We start from the raw sequence: 22,466 nt of genomic DNA, 5'->3' as shown, positions 1-22,466 counted from the left end.
CACGGGTTACCCAGGTTTAAGAAAAGTGCAGTCCGGCACACGGGACGCAGAGAGATGTCCCTCCTCCAAGATCCCATAAAAATATGAAACAAATAAAGGATTTATTTAGGACAACAGTTATATTTTCAATCGTTGCCTGAATTTTGTGTTTCTCTTTACATAAATACAGACATTTCCATCATGAATATATGCTGAATAGGGCACAAAATTGACCAGAAACTACAAAAATGAAGGGTCACTGAGTTGAAGTGTCCTGGGGAGGACCACAAAACTCCCAGAGGCCTTCTTTTCATCATGATAAAAAAAAAAAATCTGCTCCAAAAGTTCTAAAACAAACAAACAAACAAAAAATCAAGGCATTGTAACGTTTTTATTTAATGAATAAAATTGCATCATCATTTTAGTATAAGTGCAGTCAAGCTTTACAAACATTGCATGTGTGATTCAGCTAACTGTGTGAATGTGCACAGAAATTGCTTTAGACAATGATCTCATGGAGTGTTTCCATGCAGGAACTTTGAAATGTTTTAATTACGTCAGGCCACTTTATTAGGTACACTGGTTAGACTGCTAAATAACTCAGATATCACACAATAATATGGTCAAGATGCGGAAGTTCAAACTGAGCATCAAATGGAGAAGAAAGTTCACAACATGAAAGCATGTGTTCTATCAACAGTGTAGGCTGCAGCTGGTGGTGTAAAGGGGCGGGGGATATTTTCTTGGCACACTTTGTGCCCCTTAGTATTAACAGAGCATAGTTTAAATACCACAGCCTACCTGGGTCTTGCCGGTTCCTTTGTGACTGCAGTATACCCAATTTTCTGATGGCTGTTTCCAGCAGGATAACACACCATAAGTTGACAGTGAGTTCACTGCACTCAAATGACTCAAATAGTCACCAGATCTCAGTCCAATAGAGATGTGATGAAATGGGAGACTTGCCTCATTGATTTGCAGTAAACAAATCTGGATCAGCAGCAACTGTGCGATGCTATCACATTAATATGGACAAAAAATTCAGAGTAATGTTTCCAGCACCTTGTTGAATCTATGCCATAAAAAATTAAGGTAGGTCTGAAGACAAAAGAGGGTCCAACCCAACCCAGTAGTAGCAAGGTGTACCTAATAAGGTGTCTGGTGAGTGCAAAGCAATTATTTAATTAACTTTGGACCGTTAGAATGAGTTAGTCTCTCCTGACAGGATCATTGGGTGTGAATTCCTGTATTTGAAAGAGCGGCTGGAAGCGGCAAAGCATCACTGTAACACAAAGTAAACGAAAGGAAACACAAACAATAAACTTGTGAAAAATATTAAAAACCTAGAAGGTTGGCTTTAATAGATTGTGATGTCAGTTTGTGAAATACATCCAGAAGGCTATGTGAGCTGAATATTCACATCATGTTTATTATAAAAACCACTGTGGACGAAGAGAAGCTTTTCAGTTTTTCTTCCACATAGAAACCATCATCGACTTACTGACACCTGCTACAAGCTAACTTACTTCCACAATTTCTTCAATAATAAGTCGTTTGCACGAGAGTTTGCGCAAATAGCTCAAAAACATCGTGTGGCAGAGTTTGGGGAATGAACTGAACATCTGTTTTGCATTGAGAACATCTGCACTCTATTATCGTGGAAGGGAGGGGATTTGCTTTTGTTGCAATTAAGCAGCTTTTCACAGTGTACTTTCTGGTACAATGAACAGATTCCACTTCATTCTTAAGAATCACCCGAGACTTATTGAACTGTTTTTCCCCCTCATAATTTGTCCTAGCATTAAAAAGCTATGAGATATTTACAGAAACATGTGGGGCATTAATGCATGTTTCAACAAATCACATTATGAAACATGTTCTACATTTTAGATGGACGCTTACATGATTAGAAGGTGCAGATGCTGTTGGCATAACTCTATCCTGCTGCCGTAGGGTAGAAGCTTTATAAAAGTTCAAAGAGGGTCTCAAACCGCTCAGCCCCCTCACTCATTCACAAAAAATGCCTGAAAATATTCTGTGGCATGTAGGATTTTATTTCTGTTATCCCATCTGTACAGCTTGAACTGGTCTCTGGTCTCCATCACTCCTCCGTTTGCTCCTCCTGGTATGCCGTTTCAGAGATTGCGCTGTAAGGGTCCAGCACCATCTGAGCACAGCGGATGATGGTCACCAACAAGAAAAAGCAGAGGAGGAAGAAGAAGAAGAGGGCAAACCCGAGATCTACATCCACATCCAGCCTGGCCACAGGGAGGGCTGGAGGGTCCATGTTGAAATATTCAAATAAATCCAAAGTTTATCTGCTTCACAGTTCTCTTCTCATCTGTTGGCTTCGATAAAAGTGCCTCCTTCAGTTCGTCACGTATCATCCAACTCTTCTTCTGTCTTGGCTGTTTTTCCTCTCTGCGCTGACACCTAACGTCCTCGTCCCAAAGATAAGATTTACTGATGGACACACAGAGCTCCATTTGGCTACCGTGTCCTCTATGCATAGTTAATAAGGAGTTTGGTAACAATCAGGTCGTTCCTGAGATTAGGACACCCAGGCATCTCTTTAGGACATGAGGCCTTTACAGGAGATTACACCTGAGTAGGATCTCAGTTCTCAGCGCAAGGTGTAGATAGATGACAACAAGGAAGAAATTGTGGCTGTACACTGTTTTGTTTTGTTTTAATCTTGCTCAAGTGAAGTGAGCAGATTGAAATCCTCCAATCTGCTGTGCCACGTGCCCCTGCACAGCAGCATGAAGTTTGGGCCACTTTATGGCCTGAAAGAGGCAGAAAGATGAGAGCTCAAGATGGTCAAGATGGTCAAGAAAAGGGAGGGAAAAAAGGGTTGAGGAGGAGAAAGAGGATATGATGCCTTAGTGGCAATCCACTTGAGAGGGTTTGGAATTTGATCCTGACCAAAAAAAATGCAGATTGCTTGTATTCTGATGCCACTAACAGACACGCAAACACACAACGAGTAAAGTGACTCTACGTAAATAGCAGCGAATCCAACTAAAAAGTCTGATGAGGAGGCGAATTTGTTGAAACGATACTGGAAAAACAAGATTTACAGCACATGCTGTCACTCAAGTGCAACCCAAAGACTGAAGAGGTGACACAGTAAACCTCTCTTAGAAGAGTTGTAGCATTGCTACCATCCGTTTTCACCCCCAGCCTGTGAAAGACAGGAGGGAAGGACGAAGGTGAAAACTGATCCCAGGAGATACATGCAGATATCTCGGTCTTCACTCATAAACAGAAAGGCGAAAGAAAACGGATACAATCGGGGCAAACGTGGTTTTTGTCTTTTCTGCAAATACGAACACAAAATTGTTTAAAGGAAGCTCAAGCAAGGATGGATGTAACTACAACAGGGACTGCTGTGTGAATAGACCAATGCCATAAACTGTGGAAATACAGTAACCCCCAGAAATATTTGGACAGTCACATAGTAATGATACTTTTGCCCCTGTGTAGCATCACGGTACATTTTAAATTAAGTGATGTACTTGCAGACATCAACAAATGAAATAGCATTACATTAAATATTTTGGAACTACAGTCCTTTTTATACACAATCCCCCATTTTCAGAGGCTCAAAAGTAATTGGATAACTGACTGATACACAGTTTCATGGTCAGGTGAGGTCTGTTTCCATGACAAATGAAGCAGATAGAAAGATCAAAGTGATGATCTTGCATTTGGTTGCTTTTTACAATAACCCTCAATATGAGGTTTAAAGAAATGGAAAATGGTTCTTATATGGCACCTTTCTACTCAAGTGTTTTATACAACATGCCTCATTCACCTATTCATAAAAGCACTTTTTCCCTACCTAAGTAGGTGATTTCTAGTTAACAATCACACTCCAATGCACCCATTGTACCGCAAGTTGGGATTCAGTATCTTGCTCAGGAATACTTTGGCATACACACCTGGATTGAACCACCAACCAACCTCAGGCCGACTAATAAATGACCTTCTGAGCTACAGACACTACTAGATGTGGGTGCAAATGAAGGATAACAAGAGGCTGAAAACCCCAAATAAACCTACCAGAGAGACAGCAAAAACTTTAGGAGTGGCCAAATCAGCATCATCTGGTTAAAAAGAAGGAATGTACTGACCAGCTCAGCAACACCAAAAGGCCCGAAAGACACAGCAGGTAACTGAAGTACATGACGACTGAATGATTTCCGTAGATAAGAAAAAACACTTTATATGACCTAATCAAGAACACACTCAAGGAAGTTAGTGTAATACAGTGATAACACTAACTTAGATTTACTTAGTGCTTTTGTAGCGTTACTGACCACTCTAAGCACTTTAATTCAGTTCAGTTTTATTTATATAGCACCAAATCACAATAACAGTTACCTCAAGGCATGTTATATTGTAAGTTAAAGACCCTACAGTAATACAGAGAAAACAGAGATGATCCCCACCATCAGTTGAGCGTGCACTTGGTGAAAGTGGGAAGGAAAAACTCCCTTTTAACAGGAAGAAACATCCAGCAGAACCAGGCTCAGGGAGGGGCGGCCATCTGCCTTGACCAGTTTCGGGTGAGGGAAGGAAGACAACATAAAGACATGCTGTGGATGACAGCATGAGATTAATGATAACTAAATGCAGACTCATGTATAAACACAGCGGGTGAAGAATGAGGTGAGTGAAGAAGAAATACTCAGTGGGAATCACCTAGCAGCCCAAGTCTATTGCAGCATAACAAAGGGAGGATTCAGGGTCACCTGATCCAGTCCCAACTATATGCTTTATCAAAAAGGAATGTTTTAAGCCTGATCTTAAAAGTAGAGGCTGTCTCCCAAATCCAAACTGGGAGCTGGTTCCACAGAAGAGGGTCCTGAAAGCTGAAGGCTCTGACTCCCATTCTACTTTTAAATATTCTACTTGTAGTAGGCCTGCAGTCTTAGTGTGAAGTGCTCTAAAGGAGTGATACGGTACTATGAGGTCATTAAGATAAGATGGGGCTGATTATTCAAAACCTTGTATGCGAGGAGAAATATTTTAAATGTGATGGGTTTAACAGGGAGCCAATATGGGAAACATTTTATTTTTCTAGTCTCAGTAGTACCCTTGTAGAAACATTTTAAATCAACTAAAGGCTTTTCCTGGAGTTTTGAGCACATCTGATAAAATTAATTAATTGCACAGATTAAAGAAAGCAGTGATAAATATTTATAAAGATATCCTGGTCAAAAAACGGGAAATCAAGGTGTGTCCCATCTGGCTTTGTGGATAGACAGAATCGGGCCACATACGTGTTTATTGATGATGTGACTGCTGATGGAAGTGGAAAGATGAATTCTGAAGTGCTGCTCGGACTTATCCAAATGCTGGAAAACTGAACAGACAGCATTTCACAGGTAAAATGACTCAAAGCAAACTGCAAAAGGAACCCAAGAGATTCTCAAAGCAAAGAAATTAGATATTCTTCAAAGGCCAAGTCAGTCACCTGATCTCAACCTAACACAGCAGCTTTTAGTTACTGAACTCAAAGCTAAAGGCAGAGAGACCCACAAAAAAGCAGCACCTGAAAGCTAGTTAGCATCTTCAAAGACTGCAAATGAATTTCATCACATTAAAACACTAAAACAATCCACAAAATTAGAAATTATGGTTTGCTCGTGCAATTAAAATGCCTGCAAATGGGGGACTGTAAAAATGCCTGTAATTTCAAAGCAGTTAATGTAATACCCTTACGTCTTGCGTAAAAACTTGAGTCTGCACAATCCTAAATATTACATTTAACATTGACTGTGGCAGTACACAGATGCAAAATTTACTACAGTATATCTTTTTATAATAAAAAATACTGCTAATTAACAAAATATTAAACAAGAGGGAGCTTATCTCATGCAGTGAACTGATATAAAATAAAGATTATACTGAACTATGAATAAGGATAAGTCACTTTAGTAAAGAATAAAAACCTGGAGCTGAAGAACATAATAAAATGCAAACCCAGTACAATAAAACACTTTCATTTTGGACATTGTAACAATTTAATACAAAAACCAAAACATATCTCTCTCATTTAAAATTTCATATACCTCTACAGTATATTTATATATGTGTGTTTCTATGAGTGAGGGAAGAAAAAGAAAGAAACAAAACTGGATACCGAGTAACCAATGAGATTTTCATCAATAACGAAGACAACACAGTCACCAACAGCATAGCATCCTCTGGAAGATGAAGCCTGTGCGTTATCTACATGAGTTTACATACAATGACATAATCTGTTATCATGAATTATGAATGAATCTTGTCTATGCTACACACAGACAAGAGAAGATAACATCAGAAGCACAGCCGTTCATTGTGAGACATTCTGCTAGAATGCAAAATCGCCAAAAAACAGACTCAGTCCAAGTCTAACAAACAACAGGACAGGACAAAACACTGTTAAAAAAAACACACATACATGGACATTCTCACTGAATATCATACCAGTTTTGTCTCTGTTGATTCCATTTTAATCCTGAATACCCTGATTAAACCATTAGTAAAATACCAGTCAGAGAACGGTTAATGGATAGATCAAGAGTTCAAACAATATAATACTTTGGAGACATTTCAATTAAAAATCACACGTCTCCATTTCAAAAACATTTAAAGGAAACATTTATAACAATGATAAAGAATGGCTTGAAAATTACACAATTCCTGCTTGTTAATTATTGCTGTGTGATTTTTTATTTAATATTTCTCTTATAAAATACGTACAAAAGCCTGTAATTAAAGGGTAATCAGGGTAGCAGAAAGAAGCAAATTAAGCAAGGCAGAAACCCAATAAGCTTGAGTTGATTATGATACTGTATGCATCCATTTTACAAACATTAACACATGTATATTGTATTTATGTCTATGTATGCAACGAAAAATAGATCGTTTACATGTCAAATGGACACCTTATAGGAAAAGAAAATGTATATAAGTCATTTTAAGGTGTGTTGAAGTACATCACAAAAAAAAATGCTTGCATGTTTCACAAAAAGGGGGAAAACGAATGAATTCACAGGGGAGGCCACCTTTGTACACGGAAAACTACTTGATAAAAATCTGTGCTATGGACAGTTCAGTCATGCGGAGACATGCTGTGGATAGGAAACAGAGTGAGGTTAGCGTGCAACAGCTGAGAATTGAGAAAGAAAAAAAAATGAAGGAAAAAAAAAAAAAAATCACCAAAGCTGTATATCCCTGCAATTTCCCAAGAGTTTAAATCAGTGACTGGAGTGATTAGTCTACACGCCAAAAGCTAAAACAGCAAAACACACTCTTAAAAAATGCCTGAGAAAAACCATGAATATATTAGAATAAAAGGCCTTTGTGTGCAAGTGTGTGTTTACTTCCATTTTCATTTCCATTTACCAGAGTTAGGAGGGTGTTTTGTGCAGTCTATTCAAGTGTGGTTGTGGGATTGTGCGTTTTTATATTTATATATATATTTTATATATATATATATGAACATATATACTGTATATCACATATCTACAACATGAGTTGTTGAGCTTTGGGCAGTGCTAGCTAGAAAATTCTCTTACAATGGCGGTATATTGTTAAAATAATCTTTTAGTCAGTAGCAAATTCTTGATTTTTCTCCCATTTCCCTGCATTCAACTTTATCCCTCCATCCTTAACTGTCTTGTAGCTGTGCAGTTGAAGCCATGCAAAGAAGGGGAAGAGCAGAAAGAACAGACGAGGAGAAGAGCTAAATATAAGAAACCGTGAGGGCAAAAAATTAGGCAAGACGACAGAAGTATTTCCAGGTCACTCGTTAAATGGCGTGTACATAGGAATCTCAAAGTCCTCGTTGCTGAAGTTGGCAGGCTGGTCCAACATAGACAACACATCCTGAGTCAAATAAAAGAAACAGATTTATTTAATGTGACATAGAATAGAAAAGTAAAACAACATCTAAAACTGAATGAGCTTGTGTCACTCACAGGAAAGATGTCTTGCTGGTTGCCCTGCTCTGAATTACTCTGTGAATGCTGCTGGCCTTGCCACTGGGGCCACACTGCCTCTGCTGCTCGAGGAGGGAACTGTGCCCCAGACTGAGAGCCATCTGGGACAGGAATGCAGAAGAGATTGAGACTACAGACCAGTACAACTAAAGACAAAGAAGACGACGAAAAAAAGAAGAAGAAAAACCCCCCACACACAACCTACCAAAACCGTTGTTGTTGAGGCTTGCACGAGCATTCATTTGCGAGTAGTTTGCGCCGCTGGTGGCGGTGGGAGCAGCACCTGTAGGCATGGGAGCAGCACCTGTTGGCATCTGGCCAAAAGTGTTGGTAGGGCCGCCTACAAACCCTCCCATGGGAGTAAATTGTGGCGACATGGTCTTTGCCGCCTGGGGAGCCACCTGCTGGGAAGAAAAGAAACAGAGATTTCTTAATTTACTAGCCCTTAGGTAGTATGATGTGATCAATAACCAAGCAGGCATGTAAACATATTCGTGATAGTGTCTTTTTTTGTGAATATAAAATGACTAAAAATGCCATCAAACACAATCACACAATTTGGTTATACTAGTTTACCTGGTTATTAAATTGCGGTCTGGCTGCAGGTCCAGCCCCAGGCCACCCGCCTGCTGGGCCTCCATGGAGGGGGCTTGTCGTACTGGATTGGTTAACTTGCTGTGGGGCTACGTTCTGACGAGAAATCTGAGCCAAGATCTGTCCTGCTGAGGCTGAGTGGGTGGGCTGCGGTATCTGTGGATTCATATTGACTGGTCTATGGAGAAAAGTGACAACATGCATAGGGATAAAATCAGATCAGAGCCCAACATTCTCTCATAATCTCTGTGTAAACAGGTTTCAGATATGTAAGTGTTTTGGTGGCATTGTCTCGCCAATATTGTGATGCAAATACATTTGATGGACAATAATTCCTGACAACATCACTGCATGTCAACATTTCACTGCTTCATTTCCACTTTTTGCCAGTGTTGGATTTGGCAAACAATTGTTTATTTTTTTAAAGCTTCTAAAAGGGAAAGAAAACTTATTTGCTGAGAGTCTGCAAAGGTTAGTGGCAAACATTATAAGAAGAACCACAGAGGTTGCTGTTAAGGCTCTTTTCCACTAGCACCTGCTTGGCTCGACATAATTCCAATTGATTTTTAGGATTTTTTTTTCATTAGGGGGTAGGTATGATGCCATTGGATGGGGCATGAGAGTGGAACAAGAATAAAACCGGGCATTTAAAAAAACCAAAACCAGCAGCGAGGGACATGGCCACACATGCTTTTTTGCTCTCTTCTTTTACCCGGAGACTGACAAAAAGCCACAGACCGAGCAGCATTTATACCATTGCCTCCATGCCCTCCATTGTTGTGTTGCGTCTCATATAAATGACATAAGACTTTCAGGTTCCCTTGCTATAACAACCACAATTGTAATGTGGTACTCAACTGTATTGGAAAACGACCAAAACGGACAAGAGAAGAGTCGAGTAGGTGCAAAGGGAAAAGACGCATTAGTGACATCTTCTTGCATCTACTGCCGGTCATAAGCATTCCTCCTACTGTTTATGACACTCCCAACTCTCGGGAATACAATGAGTGATAACGGATTTGCACTAAAGGTAATTTTGCTTGTCTGATGATGGGATGAAACTGAATGAACGTCTAAAAATGTTAGGAAAGCTTTTAATGGTATTCCATCATCTGACTTTCTGATTGTAGTTCAGTTCGGTCTTGCTGTTGCAGGTACTGTATTCGTGCTGACCCGCTCCTCAGGCCATATATACACACAGTACTTTGTTAGGACATGTATACAAGTTATCTTTTATGTTAGCAAATTTTAAGGTCAGGAGAACAGGGAGTATAGCTACTTCAGTCTGTGCTTTGAAGAGCAGATTTTGAAGGGACCTATAATCTTTGCCAGGCATCTTCTGCATCAACTTAAAGCTTTTATTACCCGATTTCCAGACACAGTGGAAGATTACAACTTAGTAACTGGGAGTTTTTCTCCTTGCCTCCAGTTAGTATATAATAAACATTTCTAAATTTTTAATACAGTAAGGTTCACAGCATTAACTTTACATCGTTCCAAGGTGATAATAAAACCTAAATTAGTCCTATATCAACTAAACGGAGCTACAAAAGTGCTTGTTTATGGGGGAAATAGCTCTGCACTCCTAAGTAACTGAAATTAAATGTCTAAGTGTAAATATATTCACAAGCAACAGCACACAAACACTGAGCAGCCCTCACAATGACTAAGGTATACATACGGACACAGAAGACTTGCTACCTGTATGCATCGCTGGAACGACCAGCAGCAAAGTTGTTGTTTGGGGCGTAGATCTGGGTGGATGGAGTAGGGGTGGAGGAAGGAAGGCCTTTGGTCTGATCTTGCCCTTGGAAAAGCGAAGGGTAGAGTTCTGGTTTCTCAATGCTCTTGCTGTGGTCCGGCCCTGCTGCAGTGACTGGCTGCACCTGCATCTGAAGCCAACCCAAAAAAAACAGAAAGAAAAAAAAGGCGTGAGTCTAGAGTTACACTAAAGAAGAGCAGGCTCAAAACATAAACTGTAAACATTCTGGTGATCAATAATGAAAATAACTGATGCCTGCAGCGCTGGGCAAGTTAAAGGTCTGGTTTGTAACAGACCAGCCTCTGTTCACAGTAGCATGAGGACAACAAAAAACATTAAGGACGTCAAAACTAGCAAACATGTCCCACACAATACAAACGGTATCAGTAAAACCAACTAAAATGTTATGACTGAACTGTTATTCTTTTATATGTTCATATGTTGTTAATCTACACATGTTCAGTAAGTGAAGTGAACGACTGGCCCATGCTGCAAGTCTGCAAAACATCTTTTAAAGCTGCACACTGAGGGCGATGTAAAAAACTGCTGCTGCAAACACAAAAACAGCTGGTTGTGAACATGGACCATCTAATAAACATTTGTGTGTGTACCACTGTCGGTTGTGAATACTCTGTTGCCCTAGTAACTGCTACTGGCAGCTTTCCATGGCAGTTACAGTTTAACTGACGCCTCTGCTTCCACCATTTGGTCAGATCTAAGAATAAGCAAATATTGACATGTTCTAGCTGCTCCCTGTGGATACTTTACTTCTAATTGCAATTGTGCATCTGGTGCGCCATTTTTTTTTTATCCTGCAGTCAGTTTAGCTTTCACAGTTTTGGCACTAAATTGACTGAAAAGCCTAAAAGTTATGAGGGACCCAGAGTTGGAATCCAGTTTATTGCTAATAGTTGCTTTACTTTACCACCACTGGCTATCTTGCTTGTAGTTCACCTTATTTCTGATTCATAAATTGTGTTATGTTTTACCTATTGCCGTTTTCATAACCAAAGATTAAGAGGTTACATGATAACTAAATTAATTCCTTTTAGTTGTGAGCTTGAATGAAAACTGATCTAATGTATAAACAGAGGTATGACTTGCTAATGACAAAATAAGGAAACTGCACTGTGAAGAGCAGCAAACTTCCTCATATCTCACATGTCAATTAGACAACACTCCCTGGTTTAGAAATGGCTCAGCCGTTAAAAAAAAATAGAAAAAAAAGAAAAAGTGCAAGGCTTTGGTTTGGCGTATACAGAAAATCCAGCGCTTTTTGGGTGATTTCTGCCACTGGTGTTTTATGATGTAGCCCATCTAATAAGAATGTCCCCAGTTTACTATCAATGCAATTCTTAATGGTTTCTGTAATCAATTATTTCCACTTGTCAGACACTGAAAATTCGCACAAACTTACTGAGACATATAGAAACTACACGCCCATCACCACATGCTGATGTGCTGCTTATATAGGTGGCTAGCTGATGATGGCTGTCATACGTACAAGAACAGCACAAGCAAATATAAACACTTAAAAGACTAATCGTAAATATGGGATAAATAAATATTTTTTTATCAGAAAAATATATTAGATGTAGCAGACTAAATGCTGTGCCTCTCTTCAAACTCACTCCTACATGCTGCAGGTATCACAGCTAGAATGGCAAACTTTACAAGAAAACCTTCCAAATTTACAGATATAGCAGGTGATCTACCTACAGACAGCTTTGACGTTTGCTTATTATTGAGTCAGTTGTGCTCTTGTTATGAAAACCAGATGACAGTGGATGGAAGCAGCTGCAAACATTGCTTTTCTTATCACACCGTTGGTTAGATGAAGGAATTTGACTTTTACTTTAATGTCACGTTCCACATATAGTTTCACAGGTGAAATTGTTGATGTGGTTTTCACTAATCAACTTGTCCAGCTATGTTTTTTTTTTTAATCTATGGCACTGTCCTGCTCACTGCTGTCTTTTTGCAACTAGGAGGTTAAAGCTCAGGCTAAATGCAAACAAACATCCTTGTAGCTTCTCAAAAAACAACAACAAAGAATGCAGCACAAAACTGTGCTCAGACCTACAACATTTCATTTGAGAAGTTGATATTCTCCCACTGCCCCCAATATTTTCTCTGTAACATATCTGCACAATTCACATGAGTCATGATTAAAAAAAATAATCATTTCTGCTGAAAATGACTAAGTACTACAGCAGAAAGCACTGCAATTGACTCAAGCAAGAATAGCAGGCAGTTGTAAGGAAGTTGTGATGATTCTCCCAACATCCGGATGTGCTTTCCTGGAAAGCAAACAATCTACATCCTGCCACTGTTTCTATAAAAAGAAACTCAAAAGAAACAGGAAACGTGTATGCTTCAGTCAAGTGGTACAGTCGTGTTCCCTGACCTGTGGGTGGGTCATTGATCCTGGTTCATATGGACCATCTCGTCCTTCCAGGTCAGCCTGCTGTTGTTGTAGCTGTCTGAAAAAGTAGAAGAGAGAGTTTGTTATTTGAAGTCGGCCTAATATACCATAACTTTCACAAACCCATGCTCTTCACTGTTGCATTAGAAATCCCAAACACCTGCTAACAAACTAGCACTCAGCCCACCACCGTCAACCACCGTCCACCGTGGGAACAGTAAAGGTGTCAGGAGAAGAATGTGAGAGTACATACAGCTAACATGCCACACCACCTATGCCAAAAGCTCACCTCTTTAAAGTATATTTAATACTCAGAATAATAAAAGAAAAATAAGACATGCTCCATTTTAGCACTTCTATTCCATTACTACAAAAATGAAGAAAGGAAGAATCACCCAGAGTGGGAAAAACACAAAAAAACTGAAGAACTGTAGTTTGCTAGAAACAGCAGAAGTCTCCCACGAAGAAGCAGCCCCTGTTCTCCCAAGCAGGGAGAGGATAGGGAGGTCAGGCCTGGTCTCACCTGGTGGCCATCTGGCCCGGACTGAGCACTACAGGAGGACCACTTGGGCTGCTCTGACCCAGGGAAGGGGGCATCGAAGCCCCAGGGGAGGAGATGGGAGTGAGGGGGTCCTGAGCTGAGTTTCTACTGCCCCACAATCATTGGTGGGTGCAGAGGAGAAGTATTGGGAGAGAGTGATGAGTCTGTGGTTTATTAAAAGCGGCTGTGGTAGTTGTGGATGTAAGAGGAACTGTAAGCGTTCACACAGAGGAATGTCTCACAGACACGGTGAAAAACATCAATGCTTTCGTTATTTGCTGGATCTGATAGTGTAATCATGTCTGCTTGACTCACTTGACATTGACATTGGTGCAGATGATGTACTCGATCTCTTCCGAGAACGGGTTCTGGAAAGTGAAGGAGCTGGTTCGCATCCAGATAAATTCTCTCGACTTGGTGCGGAATCGAAACATCACTGACAGAACCTGACCCTTCAGCTTAATCACCTGTGGACACACACATCCAACAAGCCAAACATTCATACTGTGGTGTTTTCATAAGCAATGAGCGGAGGATTGCATGCACACACAGAAACTGAGTGACTGGAAGATATCGGGTTACAAAGGTAATGGGACAACAGTGTCTACTGCTGAATCTGGTGTTGCAGAAAGAACATTTTCTCTTGCAGCAAATACAATCAGACAAGTGCTCTTCATTGGAAAATGGACAGTTTATACTTGTATGGTCAGTTTCAGTTTTAGTCTGACTTTGCACCATTAACTTTGAATGTTCTGAGATCTTATCTTCCATTTTTGCTACATTGCTCTTGCAGCAATGCTTTCCCCCATTTTGAGCCTGTCATCCACACACGGACATGTAAATTAAAATTTATGTAGTTAAGGAAATAAATTACTTAAATGCAAATAAACCTTCAAGAGAAATCTCTCTCTAACATCACCCAGGTAAAATAAACTGTGTTTCTCATATACAACAAAAGAAAACAAGGATCCAACTATTTAAAGTTAACATCCAAGTGGTTTTGGACAGGGCTAAAAGTTCTATGAAGTTTTCTGTTGCTCAAGATCATGCTGATAGCAGTTCATTTATACTATAAGATACTTTTATTAGCCTCATCGTGACTTTTGATTTGTACAGTTTTACGCCGGATTGCTTTCCTGATGTAAACCCAAAGGTATCTGTGTCTCCAGCTGGAATTAAACCAGCAACCTTTTGCTTGCCAAGCAAATATCTAAACCAGTACGCAACAGAACCGTAGCCATTTATTCATACCACAAATCTGAAAATAAACAACATCATCAAGCCATTTGGCATTACAAAGAATTATTGTTAAGTTATTTCTCAGCCTCATGTAGACATCCATCATGTCCACTTTCATGATGAAAGTCCAGGTGCAGCTTTTCTTTATGTGGTTAAGTGGTTTTTCTTTCTCGCTATGGAGCTGTCATCAGATCCATTGAAATTACTACACTTTTAATGGCAAGCCAAACGTGAAGTGTGCATGAGAGAGAGAGAGAGAGAGAGAGCGAGAGCACGCGCAGGTGAAAGTAGGGAAAGGGAAAAACAAGCAGTGACAACAGAATTCAGCAAATGAATGACTGACACTGCACTGAAGATGGCAACCACGTAGCAGCCACTGGTAGCTGAAGCGAAAAAAAAAATGTATTCCTTGACTGGTTGACAAGTGATTGCTTGTTACAGCTTGAGTGAAATTGGTTGTAAAGAGGTATACACTATTGCATGGACAACCTCCTTGCAATTATCTTGGTCACTAGCAGGCTGCAATAGTTGCCAGTGGTGTGCATGGAAAACACCAAGATGTTTGCAAACTCTGTGGTGGCAAAACTGTCCTCCATGCAAACTAGGGGCAACCACGACAATCTGCTAGTGACAAAGCAATTACAGCCAGGTTCTTGGTGTAACACCCTTTTTCACCCATCTAACATAATATGATTCCCAATCTCCTTCTCAAAGTCAGGAGTACAGTTTATAAATCTAACAGTGATACCCCATTGAGCTGGTATTCTGTATGAGCAGACACTCAAAGGCAAAGTGTGTTTCATATTTGAATTGGAAAATGGTGGATCAATGCAACCACAAATACAAAACTCCAATGCTAAACCGAGTTCATGATATTAATAGAGTTTTTAATTCACCTGTTGAAAGCTGTCTCTTAGTAAGCCCTGGTCTTCAGGGTGGGCGAAGTCTAGGATACTCTTCCCCAATAAATCCTGCAACAAAAGAAAATGTGGTTACTCTACAGGACATGAAAACTAACTTCTGATAAAGACTTTCAGAGGAAATGCAATGCAACCCTGGCACTTTAGCCAGCTATGTTCACCTGGGGTTGATATCCGATAGCGGGCAAGCAGCGATGATCTACAAAAGTGAAAATGCCCTGACAGTTGTGTCGGGAGATGAACTCCACAGGAACACTGATACTGTTCACATCTGTGTCACCAGGACAACAAGTAACCTGGAGAAGAGTCAAAAATAAAAGGCAATAAAAACCCAGACACAAAAACTTAGATAATATCAAAGTTGCAATGAGCATGAGTAAGATTAGATTTTTACATTTTCAGTTTCAGATCAGTTTTTGTTCTGGCAAGAACAGAACAAAACGCAGAAGTTCTTAATTATATCAGTGTTTCACAATGACTTCAACTAACTAGTGCAAAATCACCTTCAGATAACACACTAATAAAAAAATAAAATGCAGCTTTTTCCACCTCATAAATCTATCTTCCACCACTGGCACAGTTAATTTTATTTATGTTCTGATGATTTGAGGATCAAAGGTTACTGCACTTTGATATCAACGAAACATTTGCCCGTTTACTTGACCTCACAGCAAAAGACATGGGACCACAAGACATCCACTGTACCTGTAATCTCCCAATAGCAACTAGACAGTAGCGACTCCCCTGAGTATTGTCTGCTTCATCATCTGTTAATGATACTCCTGAAAGACAAAAGACAAAATATAAAGGATTAAAGTTTTTTTTTTTCAATCTAGCTCTGTGCTTTTAAGCATTGTAAAGAGGTCTTCTGCATATAAGTAAGCAAATATAACAGATGCTCATGTATCTAAAGACTGAGAAGGACTAGTTTTACCTGCAGGGGGCCAGGACTTGATGTATCCTGTGCAGTGCACCACTACATACTGTGGTTCCCCTTCCTTGGCTGCACCCAAACCATTTCTTAGGTTGAAGAAGAAAAGACAATGAAAATATGAATTTACAGCTGGTATATGTTAGGTATGCTTGTTCTCTGCACAGTAAGTTCAATAAGATTGTAAAAGAAGATCTTTTTGTTTTTGGTCACCTGTTTCTGTTCCTAAGAAACTGCAGTCTGTTCATTGACATTGGTTCCACTGGACACGTGCCACACCTGCAAACACAAACAGTCCAACACACCACATGAAACTGTGCATTCTGCTACACATTTCAATACAATCATAAACTATATTATTAACTGTTAATCACCTCATTCTGCAGATGAATGATCGACGAGCTCCCATACTCATCCTCGCTGATGACTGCTGACTTTCCTTCTTCACTGTTCCTGTCTTTAAGTCCAACATCCTCCCTTTTGAGGACAAAGACAACACTGAACTGTGCTCACAAAATGAAACACACATTTTCCCTCATGACTGAAACTGCTCCTAGAATGTGTTTATACCTGTGTTGTTATTCTCTGCAGTGGAGAGCTGCTCCTGAAGCTTGTCTTTGTCGTCTGGGTGGAGCTGATCATACAGGGAGGATCCGAGCCAGTCAGACTGTGACTGGTTGAGGACTGGGGTCAGGGAGTCAGAGACATAGACAATGCGCCCCGTCTCGCATGACACCACAAACAGGAAGCCATCAGCAGCCTCCAGGATAAGATGCTTAAGCTCCTACAGACAGACAGCGAGTAGTGAAGGTCAAAGATCAGTCGTGGAGGTATCAATCTAAAGTATTTGTAAAAATGCAGAAAAGTGTTAGAAGTGTAAACACTTTTATGGGAAGAGTATATAGAAACATTGGCTACCTGGTTATTGGCTTGGTAGAGTAGAAATCTGATGGTTTCATTTACGCATTTAGAGCCAATAAGTTTAAAAGTAAGAAAACATGAGGCAAGAGAAACTGTTGAGCAGAAATCTAGTGGATGAGGTTAAACAATGTTCATACTACCACTATATACGCATTTTAAAGCCATCAGAAACTATCAAACCATGATTGGCTTGCACTTCTGTTTTACTTTTTGTTGCTTGAAAAATACTAAAAAATCGTGACTTGTGTCACATTCAGGTGAAAAATTACTGCTGCTGGATATGAGCCCTGCAACCAGAACACAGCTGCCTAACCCCTGGAGCGTTTGTCCCTCAGATAATATCAGCCATTTGTTTCACATGTATATATCTTAGTCTTTCATCTTGTCACCCCATTGTTGTATTCCAAACCTTTGATGTTTCTGTCTCCGTTTAACCTTCACATGTAAATCTTAAACCCCACTGATTGTTGTGTCTTCCTATCCCCTTGCGTATCAGTATTAATGCTTTTTCAGTGGTTCAGGGTCAGATTTCTAGTCCCACTCTCCGGGTTGGTAAGCCCACCAAATTCAGAAAATTTAAATAAAACACTCTTGAAATCATTTCTTCAACTATAATGATATTAGCAATATTTAAACATCTAGTCATCTAATCGTGCACATCCCTAGTTTCATCACTTGCATGCATGCATTTCAGATGTGAACTTTCACATTTCTAATTCACCTTTGATGAGATGACATAATGCACTGCAAAACAGTATTGTGAGTCTGTTGGTTTGCTTGCAGCACAGAGGTGACAAAAGTTTTACTTTTCAACCGACAGCCAATCAAATCCGATTCTACCACTGACAGCAGTGTGGAAGCTGATGCAGCATGCAACTAAGCTTTACAATGTAAGAGATACATACACAACATACACAAGTTCTGCATAATATACAAGTGTACACGGCTCACTTGAACACAAGGCATATTAATAGTTGGGTTTTTGAACAATTAACAAATTAAACAAGTGTCTAAATGAAAGATGGTTAAAATAATAATGAACATAACCTTTGACATTACTAATTTAAACTTTACCGACTACCTAATAAGGAAAGTTACCAAAAGTAAAAGCTAACCAACAGCCACAAGGTGAGAAAACAAGCAAGTTTAAAAAGGTGTTACTTTCAGTATCCTTTACTTCTATTGATTTCAGTGTTACACAGTGTGAGGTTAACTGTGACTGTGAAACCTTTATATTAACAACTCTTACATAAGTAATACTGTCACATAGTCACAGGTATTGCCTTCCCTGAATAGTAAGGGTTTTTTAAGTTTTAGCAGGCAAATCTGAACTTCCTTCTGTTTCTCATACCTGGTCGGTGAGAAATGAAGGTTTGTACGACCCATCTGCATTGGTATTGCCGCTTCCTCTAAGTGACTTCATATGAGAAACTGCCATTCGCAGGATGGTTAGTTTGTCTGGTTTCCGCGCTAGTGCACTGCAGGTGGGTACCATGTCAGATAATTCTGTGATGTAAGCAGTCATCTTATTACGCCTCCGCCTTTCAATCTCACTGTGGTTCTCCCTGGAGTGAGGAAATGAATGAGACAGAGGTGGAGAGGAGGGATCGAGATGAGGGAAACAGATGGGTGGGTGGACAACGCGTATAGTTTAGAGTTTATGTCGCAATGTAAAGATGCCAATCAGGAAGAAGAAGTGGGAGTGCAAGAAGGTGAAACGTGTAATGAACGTATCAAACAATAATGTAAAGTCAATGATCTAAAAAGAAATTTAAAAAATGAACGTGAGAAAGCAAAAGAGTTTGGTCTTTCAAGGCCAGTTTGTGTGATAAAAGAGAGCAAGTGCCGAAAGAGAAAGACCCTTCAGTTAACCTGAGAGGGGAGAGGGGGACAAAACAGACAGAAAGGATAGTTGCTAAAGAGGAAGGGGTTACTGGAGTGAAAAAAAATCCTTAACTTACACAGTGTAGCAGTTAGTGACACATAACATAGTGGTGGGTTGAAAGGGGAAACCAGCCACCAAAGTGGAGGCACCAAAACAGACGCAAAGCAGCAAAATATACGGGTAATTTTGTGCTGTTGAAACAATAATGTGCTGGTATCCCAGCAGGATAGGAACGTATTTGATCACTGCATTCAATATCAATATGAATACAAGCAGGAGAGGGAGCCTTCCACAGTGGTACAGGCCATACCTGGCTAGTTTTTCCTTATCTGCAAAACTCTGATCGTCTTCCAAAAACCTGGAAATGAAACCAACCCACTAAAAAAAACAGGCCTAAAGTCACTACCGAAACAAAAAGAAGTGCAGGATGACCTCTCCCCTCAAAAAAACAAAACAAAAAACCCTGAAGTGGGGAGACAGGCATAGGGGTTGCTCCTGCATCTATATTAATGCTCTGCTATATTCCCTTGCTATATGTCCATTCCTCTAAATTCATCCTCCTACCTGGCAAAGCGCTCTTTGTCATTGCTGGAGCCTCCTGTGTCATCATCAAACCTAAAGAGAAAGAAGAGAACCAGATTGATTTTTACTATAATGCAGCCAGTTTAAACCCTTGATGTCCAGCGTAACTCACACAAACATACCTGCTTAACTTGCCTCCATCAACATCATCAAAGTCTGGCCTGCGAGAGAGGAGAAACAAGACGATCTGACACAGTTTCACACATTTTTTCCCACCATAATTTTCAACCACGACGATCAGAAACAAAAGTCAGCCAGTCAGCAAATGTGCATAGCACAATATGGATACATCAGCACAAAAATTAACAGTATCTCTCTCTCTCACACACACACACTTACGCAGCTCGTCTTTTGTTGCTCCCTTTTGGTACAACAGCCCCGCCACTTGTTTGGGTCCCACTGGCCCCCATACCCAGATCTGGGTCTTGTAACTCTATTAATAACACAGGGCAACACAGAGGCGCAATAAACAAGATGACAAGTGATTTCCTATTATGCCTGAAGCACTGAAAAACAAACTCAACCACCGCCAGGAGCCTGTAATCGGGGCTCAAAATAACATCAGCGTATACGTGTCTGATTTCAAGGCCACAACATAGAAAATTAACCTCATCTGCTCTTGATTCGTGTTCGTTACGATTCGGGGCTAACCTCAAAGCTACATGTAGCATGCAGATACAATCTTGTGCACAGAATTAAAAACGAAAAATTTGAACAGCGTCAGCCTATTGCAACTTGACAGTCTGCTCAACTCAGGTTTGGCTTTTCAGCGTAACTCTTTTAGTGGTGCAAAATATGAAAGGAGAGCCACAATAACAGTTAACTAATGTGTGCTCGTTAGCATGTTTGTGCAATAACAAGTCTAGCCATGCTACGGAGCTAAGTTAGCCGACGCTGTCACGCTATCATTGGGAAAGTGTCCGCTTAAAGCTCCACTCAAGAAATCCCTCATAACTGGTTAACAGCTGCAGTGTGGGGTGTGACTACAACGTCGCTGTGGCTTAAAGTTGACCTTACCTGCATTTGAAGAAGACATCTCCGTGTGGAATAACATAAACAAAAACTTCAGCTTCACCCAAAAAAAAAAAAAAAAAAAAAAAAAAATCCTCAACTACCCCGGTCCTCCCCCTTGCCCGTTCGCTAGGTAGCTAAATGCTAACTAGTATCTTGCTGATTTCCTCACTTTCTCGCCCTTTTTCCTTTTGCGCTTATGCAGGCCCTCAAACCATGACTAACACTAGTCCAGGTGACTCGGATAATTTTAATCATAAAAAATTAACAGGTTCGCCTCCTCAGTGCCTGTCTCCCTGTTTTCACTCCGTTTAAACCCCCCGTCAACATAAGATGGCGTTTTTCTCGCTAGCAGGGCTAAAGCTACCGTGTAAACGACACCAATGACGTCACTACCTCAAACCCTGCTGGCAGCGGAGGGAACTGCAGCTCCGCCGCTTTCCATGACAGAGGTGCATGATGCAAATGTGACGGGGTTTTGGTGCATAACCAGTTCGACTGAAACTCGTGGTTCACACTAACGCCTACAATATTTTACTGCACGGCTGTGAATAGGAATCATCTCTCCTGCTCCTCAAGGTGGCAAATTTAACAACTCGAAGGACGTGAAATAGTCCAGAAATGCTTAGATCAAATAATTAAACGGCAATTTAATAAATTTTGTGTTTATAGCCTGCTACCTGTTTCTAAATGTTGGATTGTTTGTTTAGTGCTTGCAACTTGTCCTTCTTTTTGCTTCCTTAAGGGGGGTCACCACAGAAGATGATCTGCCTCCCTCTCACCTTTTTCCAGGTATACTCTGTCTTACCAGACATCTTCATCTCCTCCATCACTACGTCCACGAATCTTCTCCGTAGTCTTCCTCTTTTTCGCAGCCTTTCTGAACCTGAGCAGTCCCTTTGGTACTACTGTTTTATGTGTGACACAATAATGTAAAATATGGATACATTGCAATCAAATGAAAGTTGATTAGTTATAGTTATACATAAGCTCCAATACCCCACAATTAAAACCATCCATTGCACATAAAGTTTTATGTGCAATGTGCAAAAGTTTTATACATGCAGTGGATACAACTACTTTATTCGTTAGCAAAGTCACAGTGCTCAACAATGCACAGTCTCAATTTCTTAATATTAAACTGCATAAACCCTTGAGGATGTCATTATGGGGTGACAGCGCCACCTAGTGCACGACTTTATCACCCATTTTATTATATCATTTTAGTTTGTACAGTGTTTGCACTGCAAAAACAGAACATTTCTGCAAATAATCAGAAAATGCAAGCTTTTAAATTATAGGACAAAGTTCAGGTAGTTCAGTTAGCTGATGGTGCATTTTCTTTAAATGTTCACATCTTTGGGCAAATTGGTCACAGAGCAGTGGTGGATTTCTTCGATTTTCTAAACACAGCACTTATTTTTAATGTGTAAAAGTGAGTCTATTGCACTAACTTTTTTTTTTAATCTCAGGAACTAACTGTAGTAGCTTTATTATGCTGAGAGAAAGTTTTTTTTGTGTGTGTAAATATAGATTATTAGGCAAAAGTTTGACTGGTCCAGCCCACTTAAAATGAATTTATATTGTCCACAATGTAATTAAAAATGAGTGTGACCCCCTTGTATATATAATATACTCTTATTATAAAAGGACTGATTTACTTAGGATTAGCCGTGATG

General features: G+C 40.0%; 1 protein-coding gene and 1 pseudogene across 5 annotated transcripts; both read right to left on the bottom strand.

Moving 5' to 3' along the window:
• Positions 1 to 73: 73 nt before the first annotated feature.
• Positions 74 to 7,635, bottom strand: LOC146508338 (cortexin domain-containing 1 protein pseudogene; annotated as a pseudogene).
• A 16-nt stretch (positions 7,636 to 7,651) lies between these two features.
• Positions 7,652 to 21,163, bottom strand: arnt (aryl hydrocarbon receptor nuclear translocator). Of its 5 annotated transcripts, none has more exons than XM_085177980.1 (20): positions 20,794 to 21,163; positions 20,116 to 20,209; positions 19,899 to 19,937; positions 19,759 to 19,809; positions 18,661 to 18,874; positions 16,959 to 17,172; positions 16,763 to 16,865; positions 16,602 to 16,667; positions 16,392 to 16,477; positions 16,163 to 16,239; positions 15,619 to 15,753; positions 15,434 to 15,508; positions 13,614 to 13,765; positions 13,281 to 13,406; positions 12,740 to 12,815; positions 10,272 to 10,462; positions 8,553 to 8,748; positions 8,182 to 8,377; positions 7,956 to 8,077; positions 7,652 to 7,863 (listed from the first exon to the last, which is right to left on the bottom strand). In XM_085177980.1, exons 1-20 carry the CDS (start codon positions 20,828 to 20,830, stop codon positions 7,780 to 7,782), a joined length of 2,334 nt encoding a protein of 777 aa, XP_085034106.1. In that variant the 5' UTR covers positions 20,831 to 21,163; the 3' UTR covers positions 7,652 to 7,779. The 5 variants fall into 5 exon arrangements, with proteins under 5 accessions (XP_085034106.1, XP_085034104.1, XP_085034105.1 ...); XM_085177978.1 differs by having other exon boundaries at positions 8,182 to 8,380; positions 20,794 to 21,162; XM_085177979.1 differs by having other exon boundaries at positions 8,182 to 8,380; positions 13,281 to 13,403; positions 20,794 to 21,162.
• Positions 21,164 to 22,466: the final 1,303 nt, after the last annotated feature.

The sequence above is a fragment of the Neolamprologus multifasciatus genome, chromosome 11 (genome assembly GCF_963576455.1).
Source record: "Neolamprologus multifasciatus chromosome 11, fNeoMul1.2, whole genome shotgun sequence".
Taxonomy (NCBI): Eukaryota; Metazoa; Chordata; class Actinopteri; order Cichliformes; family Cichlidae; genus Neolamprologus; species Neolamprologus multifasciatus.
This window is presented reverse-complemented; position numbering and strand designations above follow the sequence as displayed.

What these genes read in the sequence shown, in the direction of transcription:
- arnt (XM_085177978.1), bottom strand. Translation starts at nt 20,830, where the DNA reads ATGTTATTCCACACGGAGATGTCTTCTTCAAATGCAG. An exon ending in AGCAACAAAAGACGAGCTGC is followed by an intron (nt 19,938 to 20,115) that starts GTAAGTGTGTGT and finishes CCTCTCTCGCAG; the next exon opens with GCCAGACTTTGATGATGTTG. An exon ending in TGCACCAATGTCAATGTCAA is followed by an intron (nt 13,407 to 13,613) that starts GTGAGTCAAGCA and finishes ATTGTGGGGCAG; the next exon opens with TAGAAACTCAGCTCAGGACC.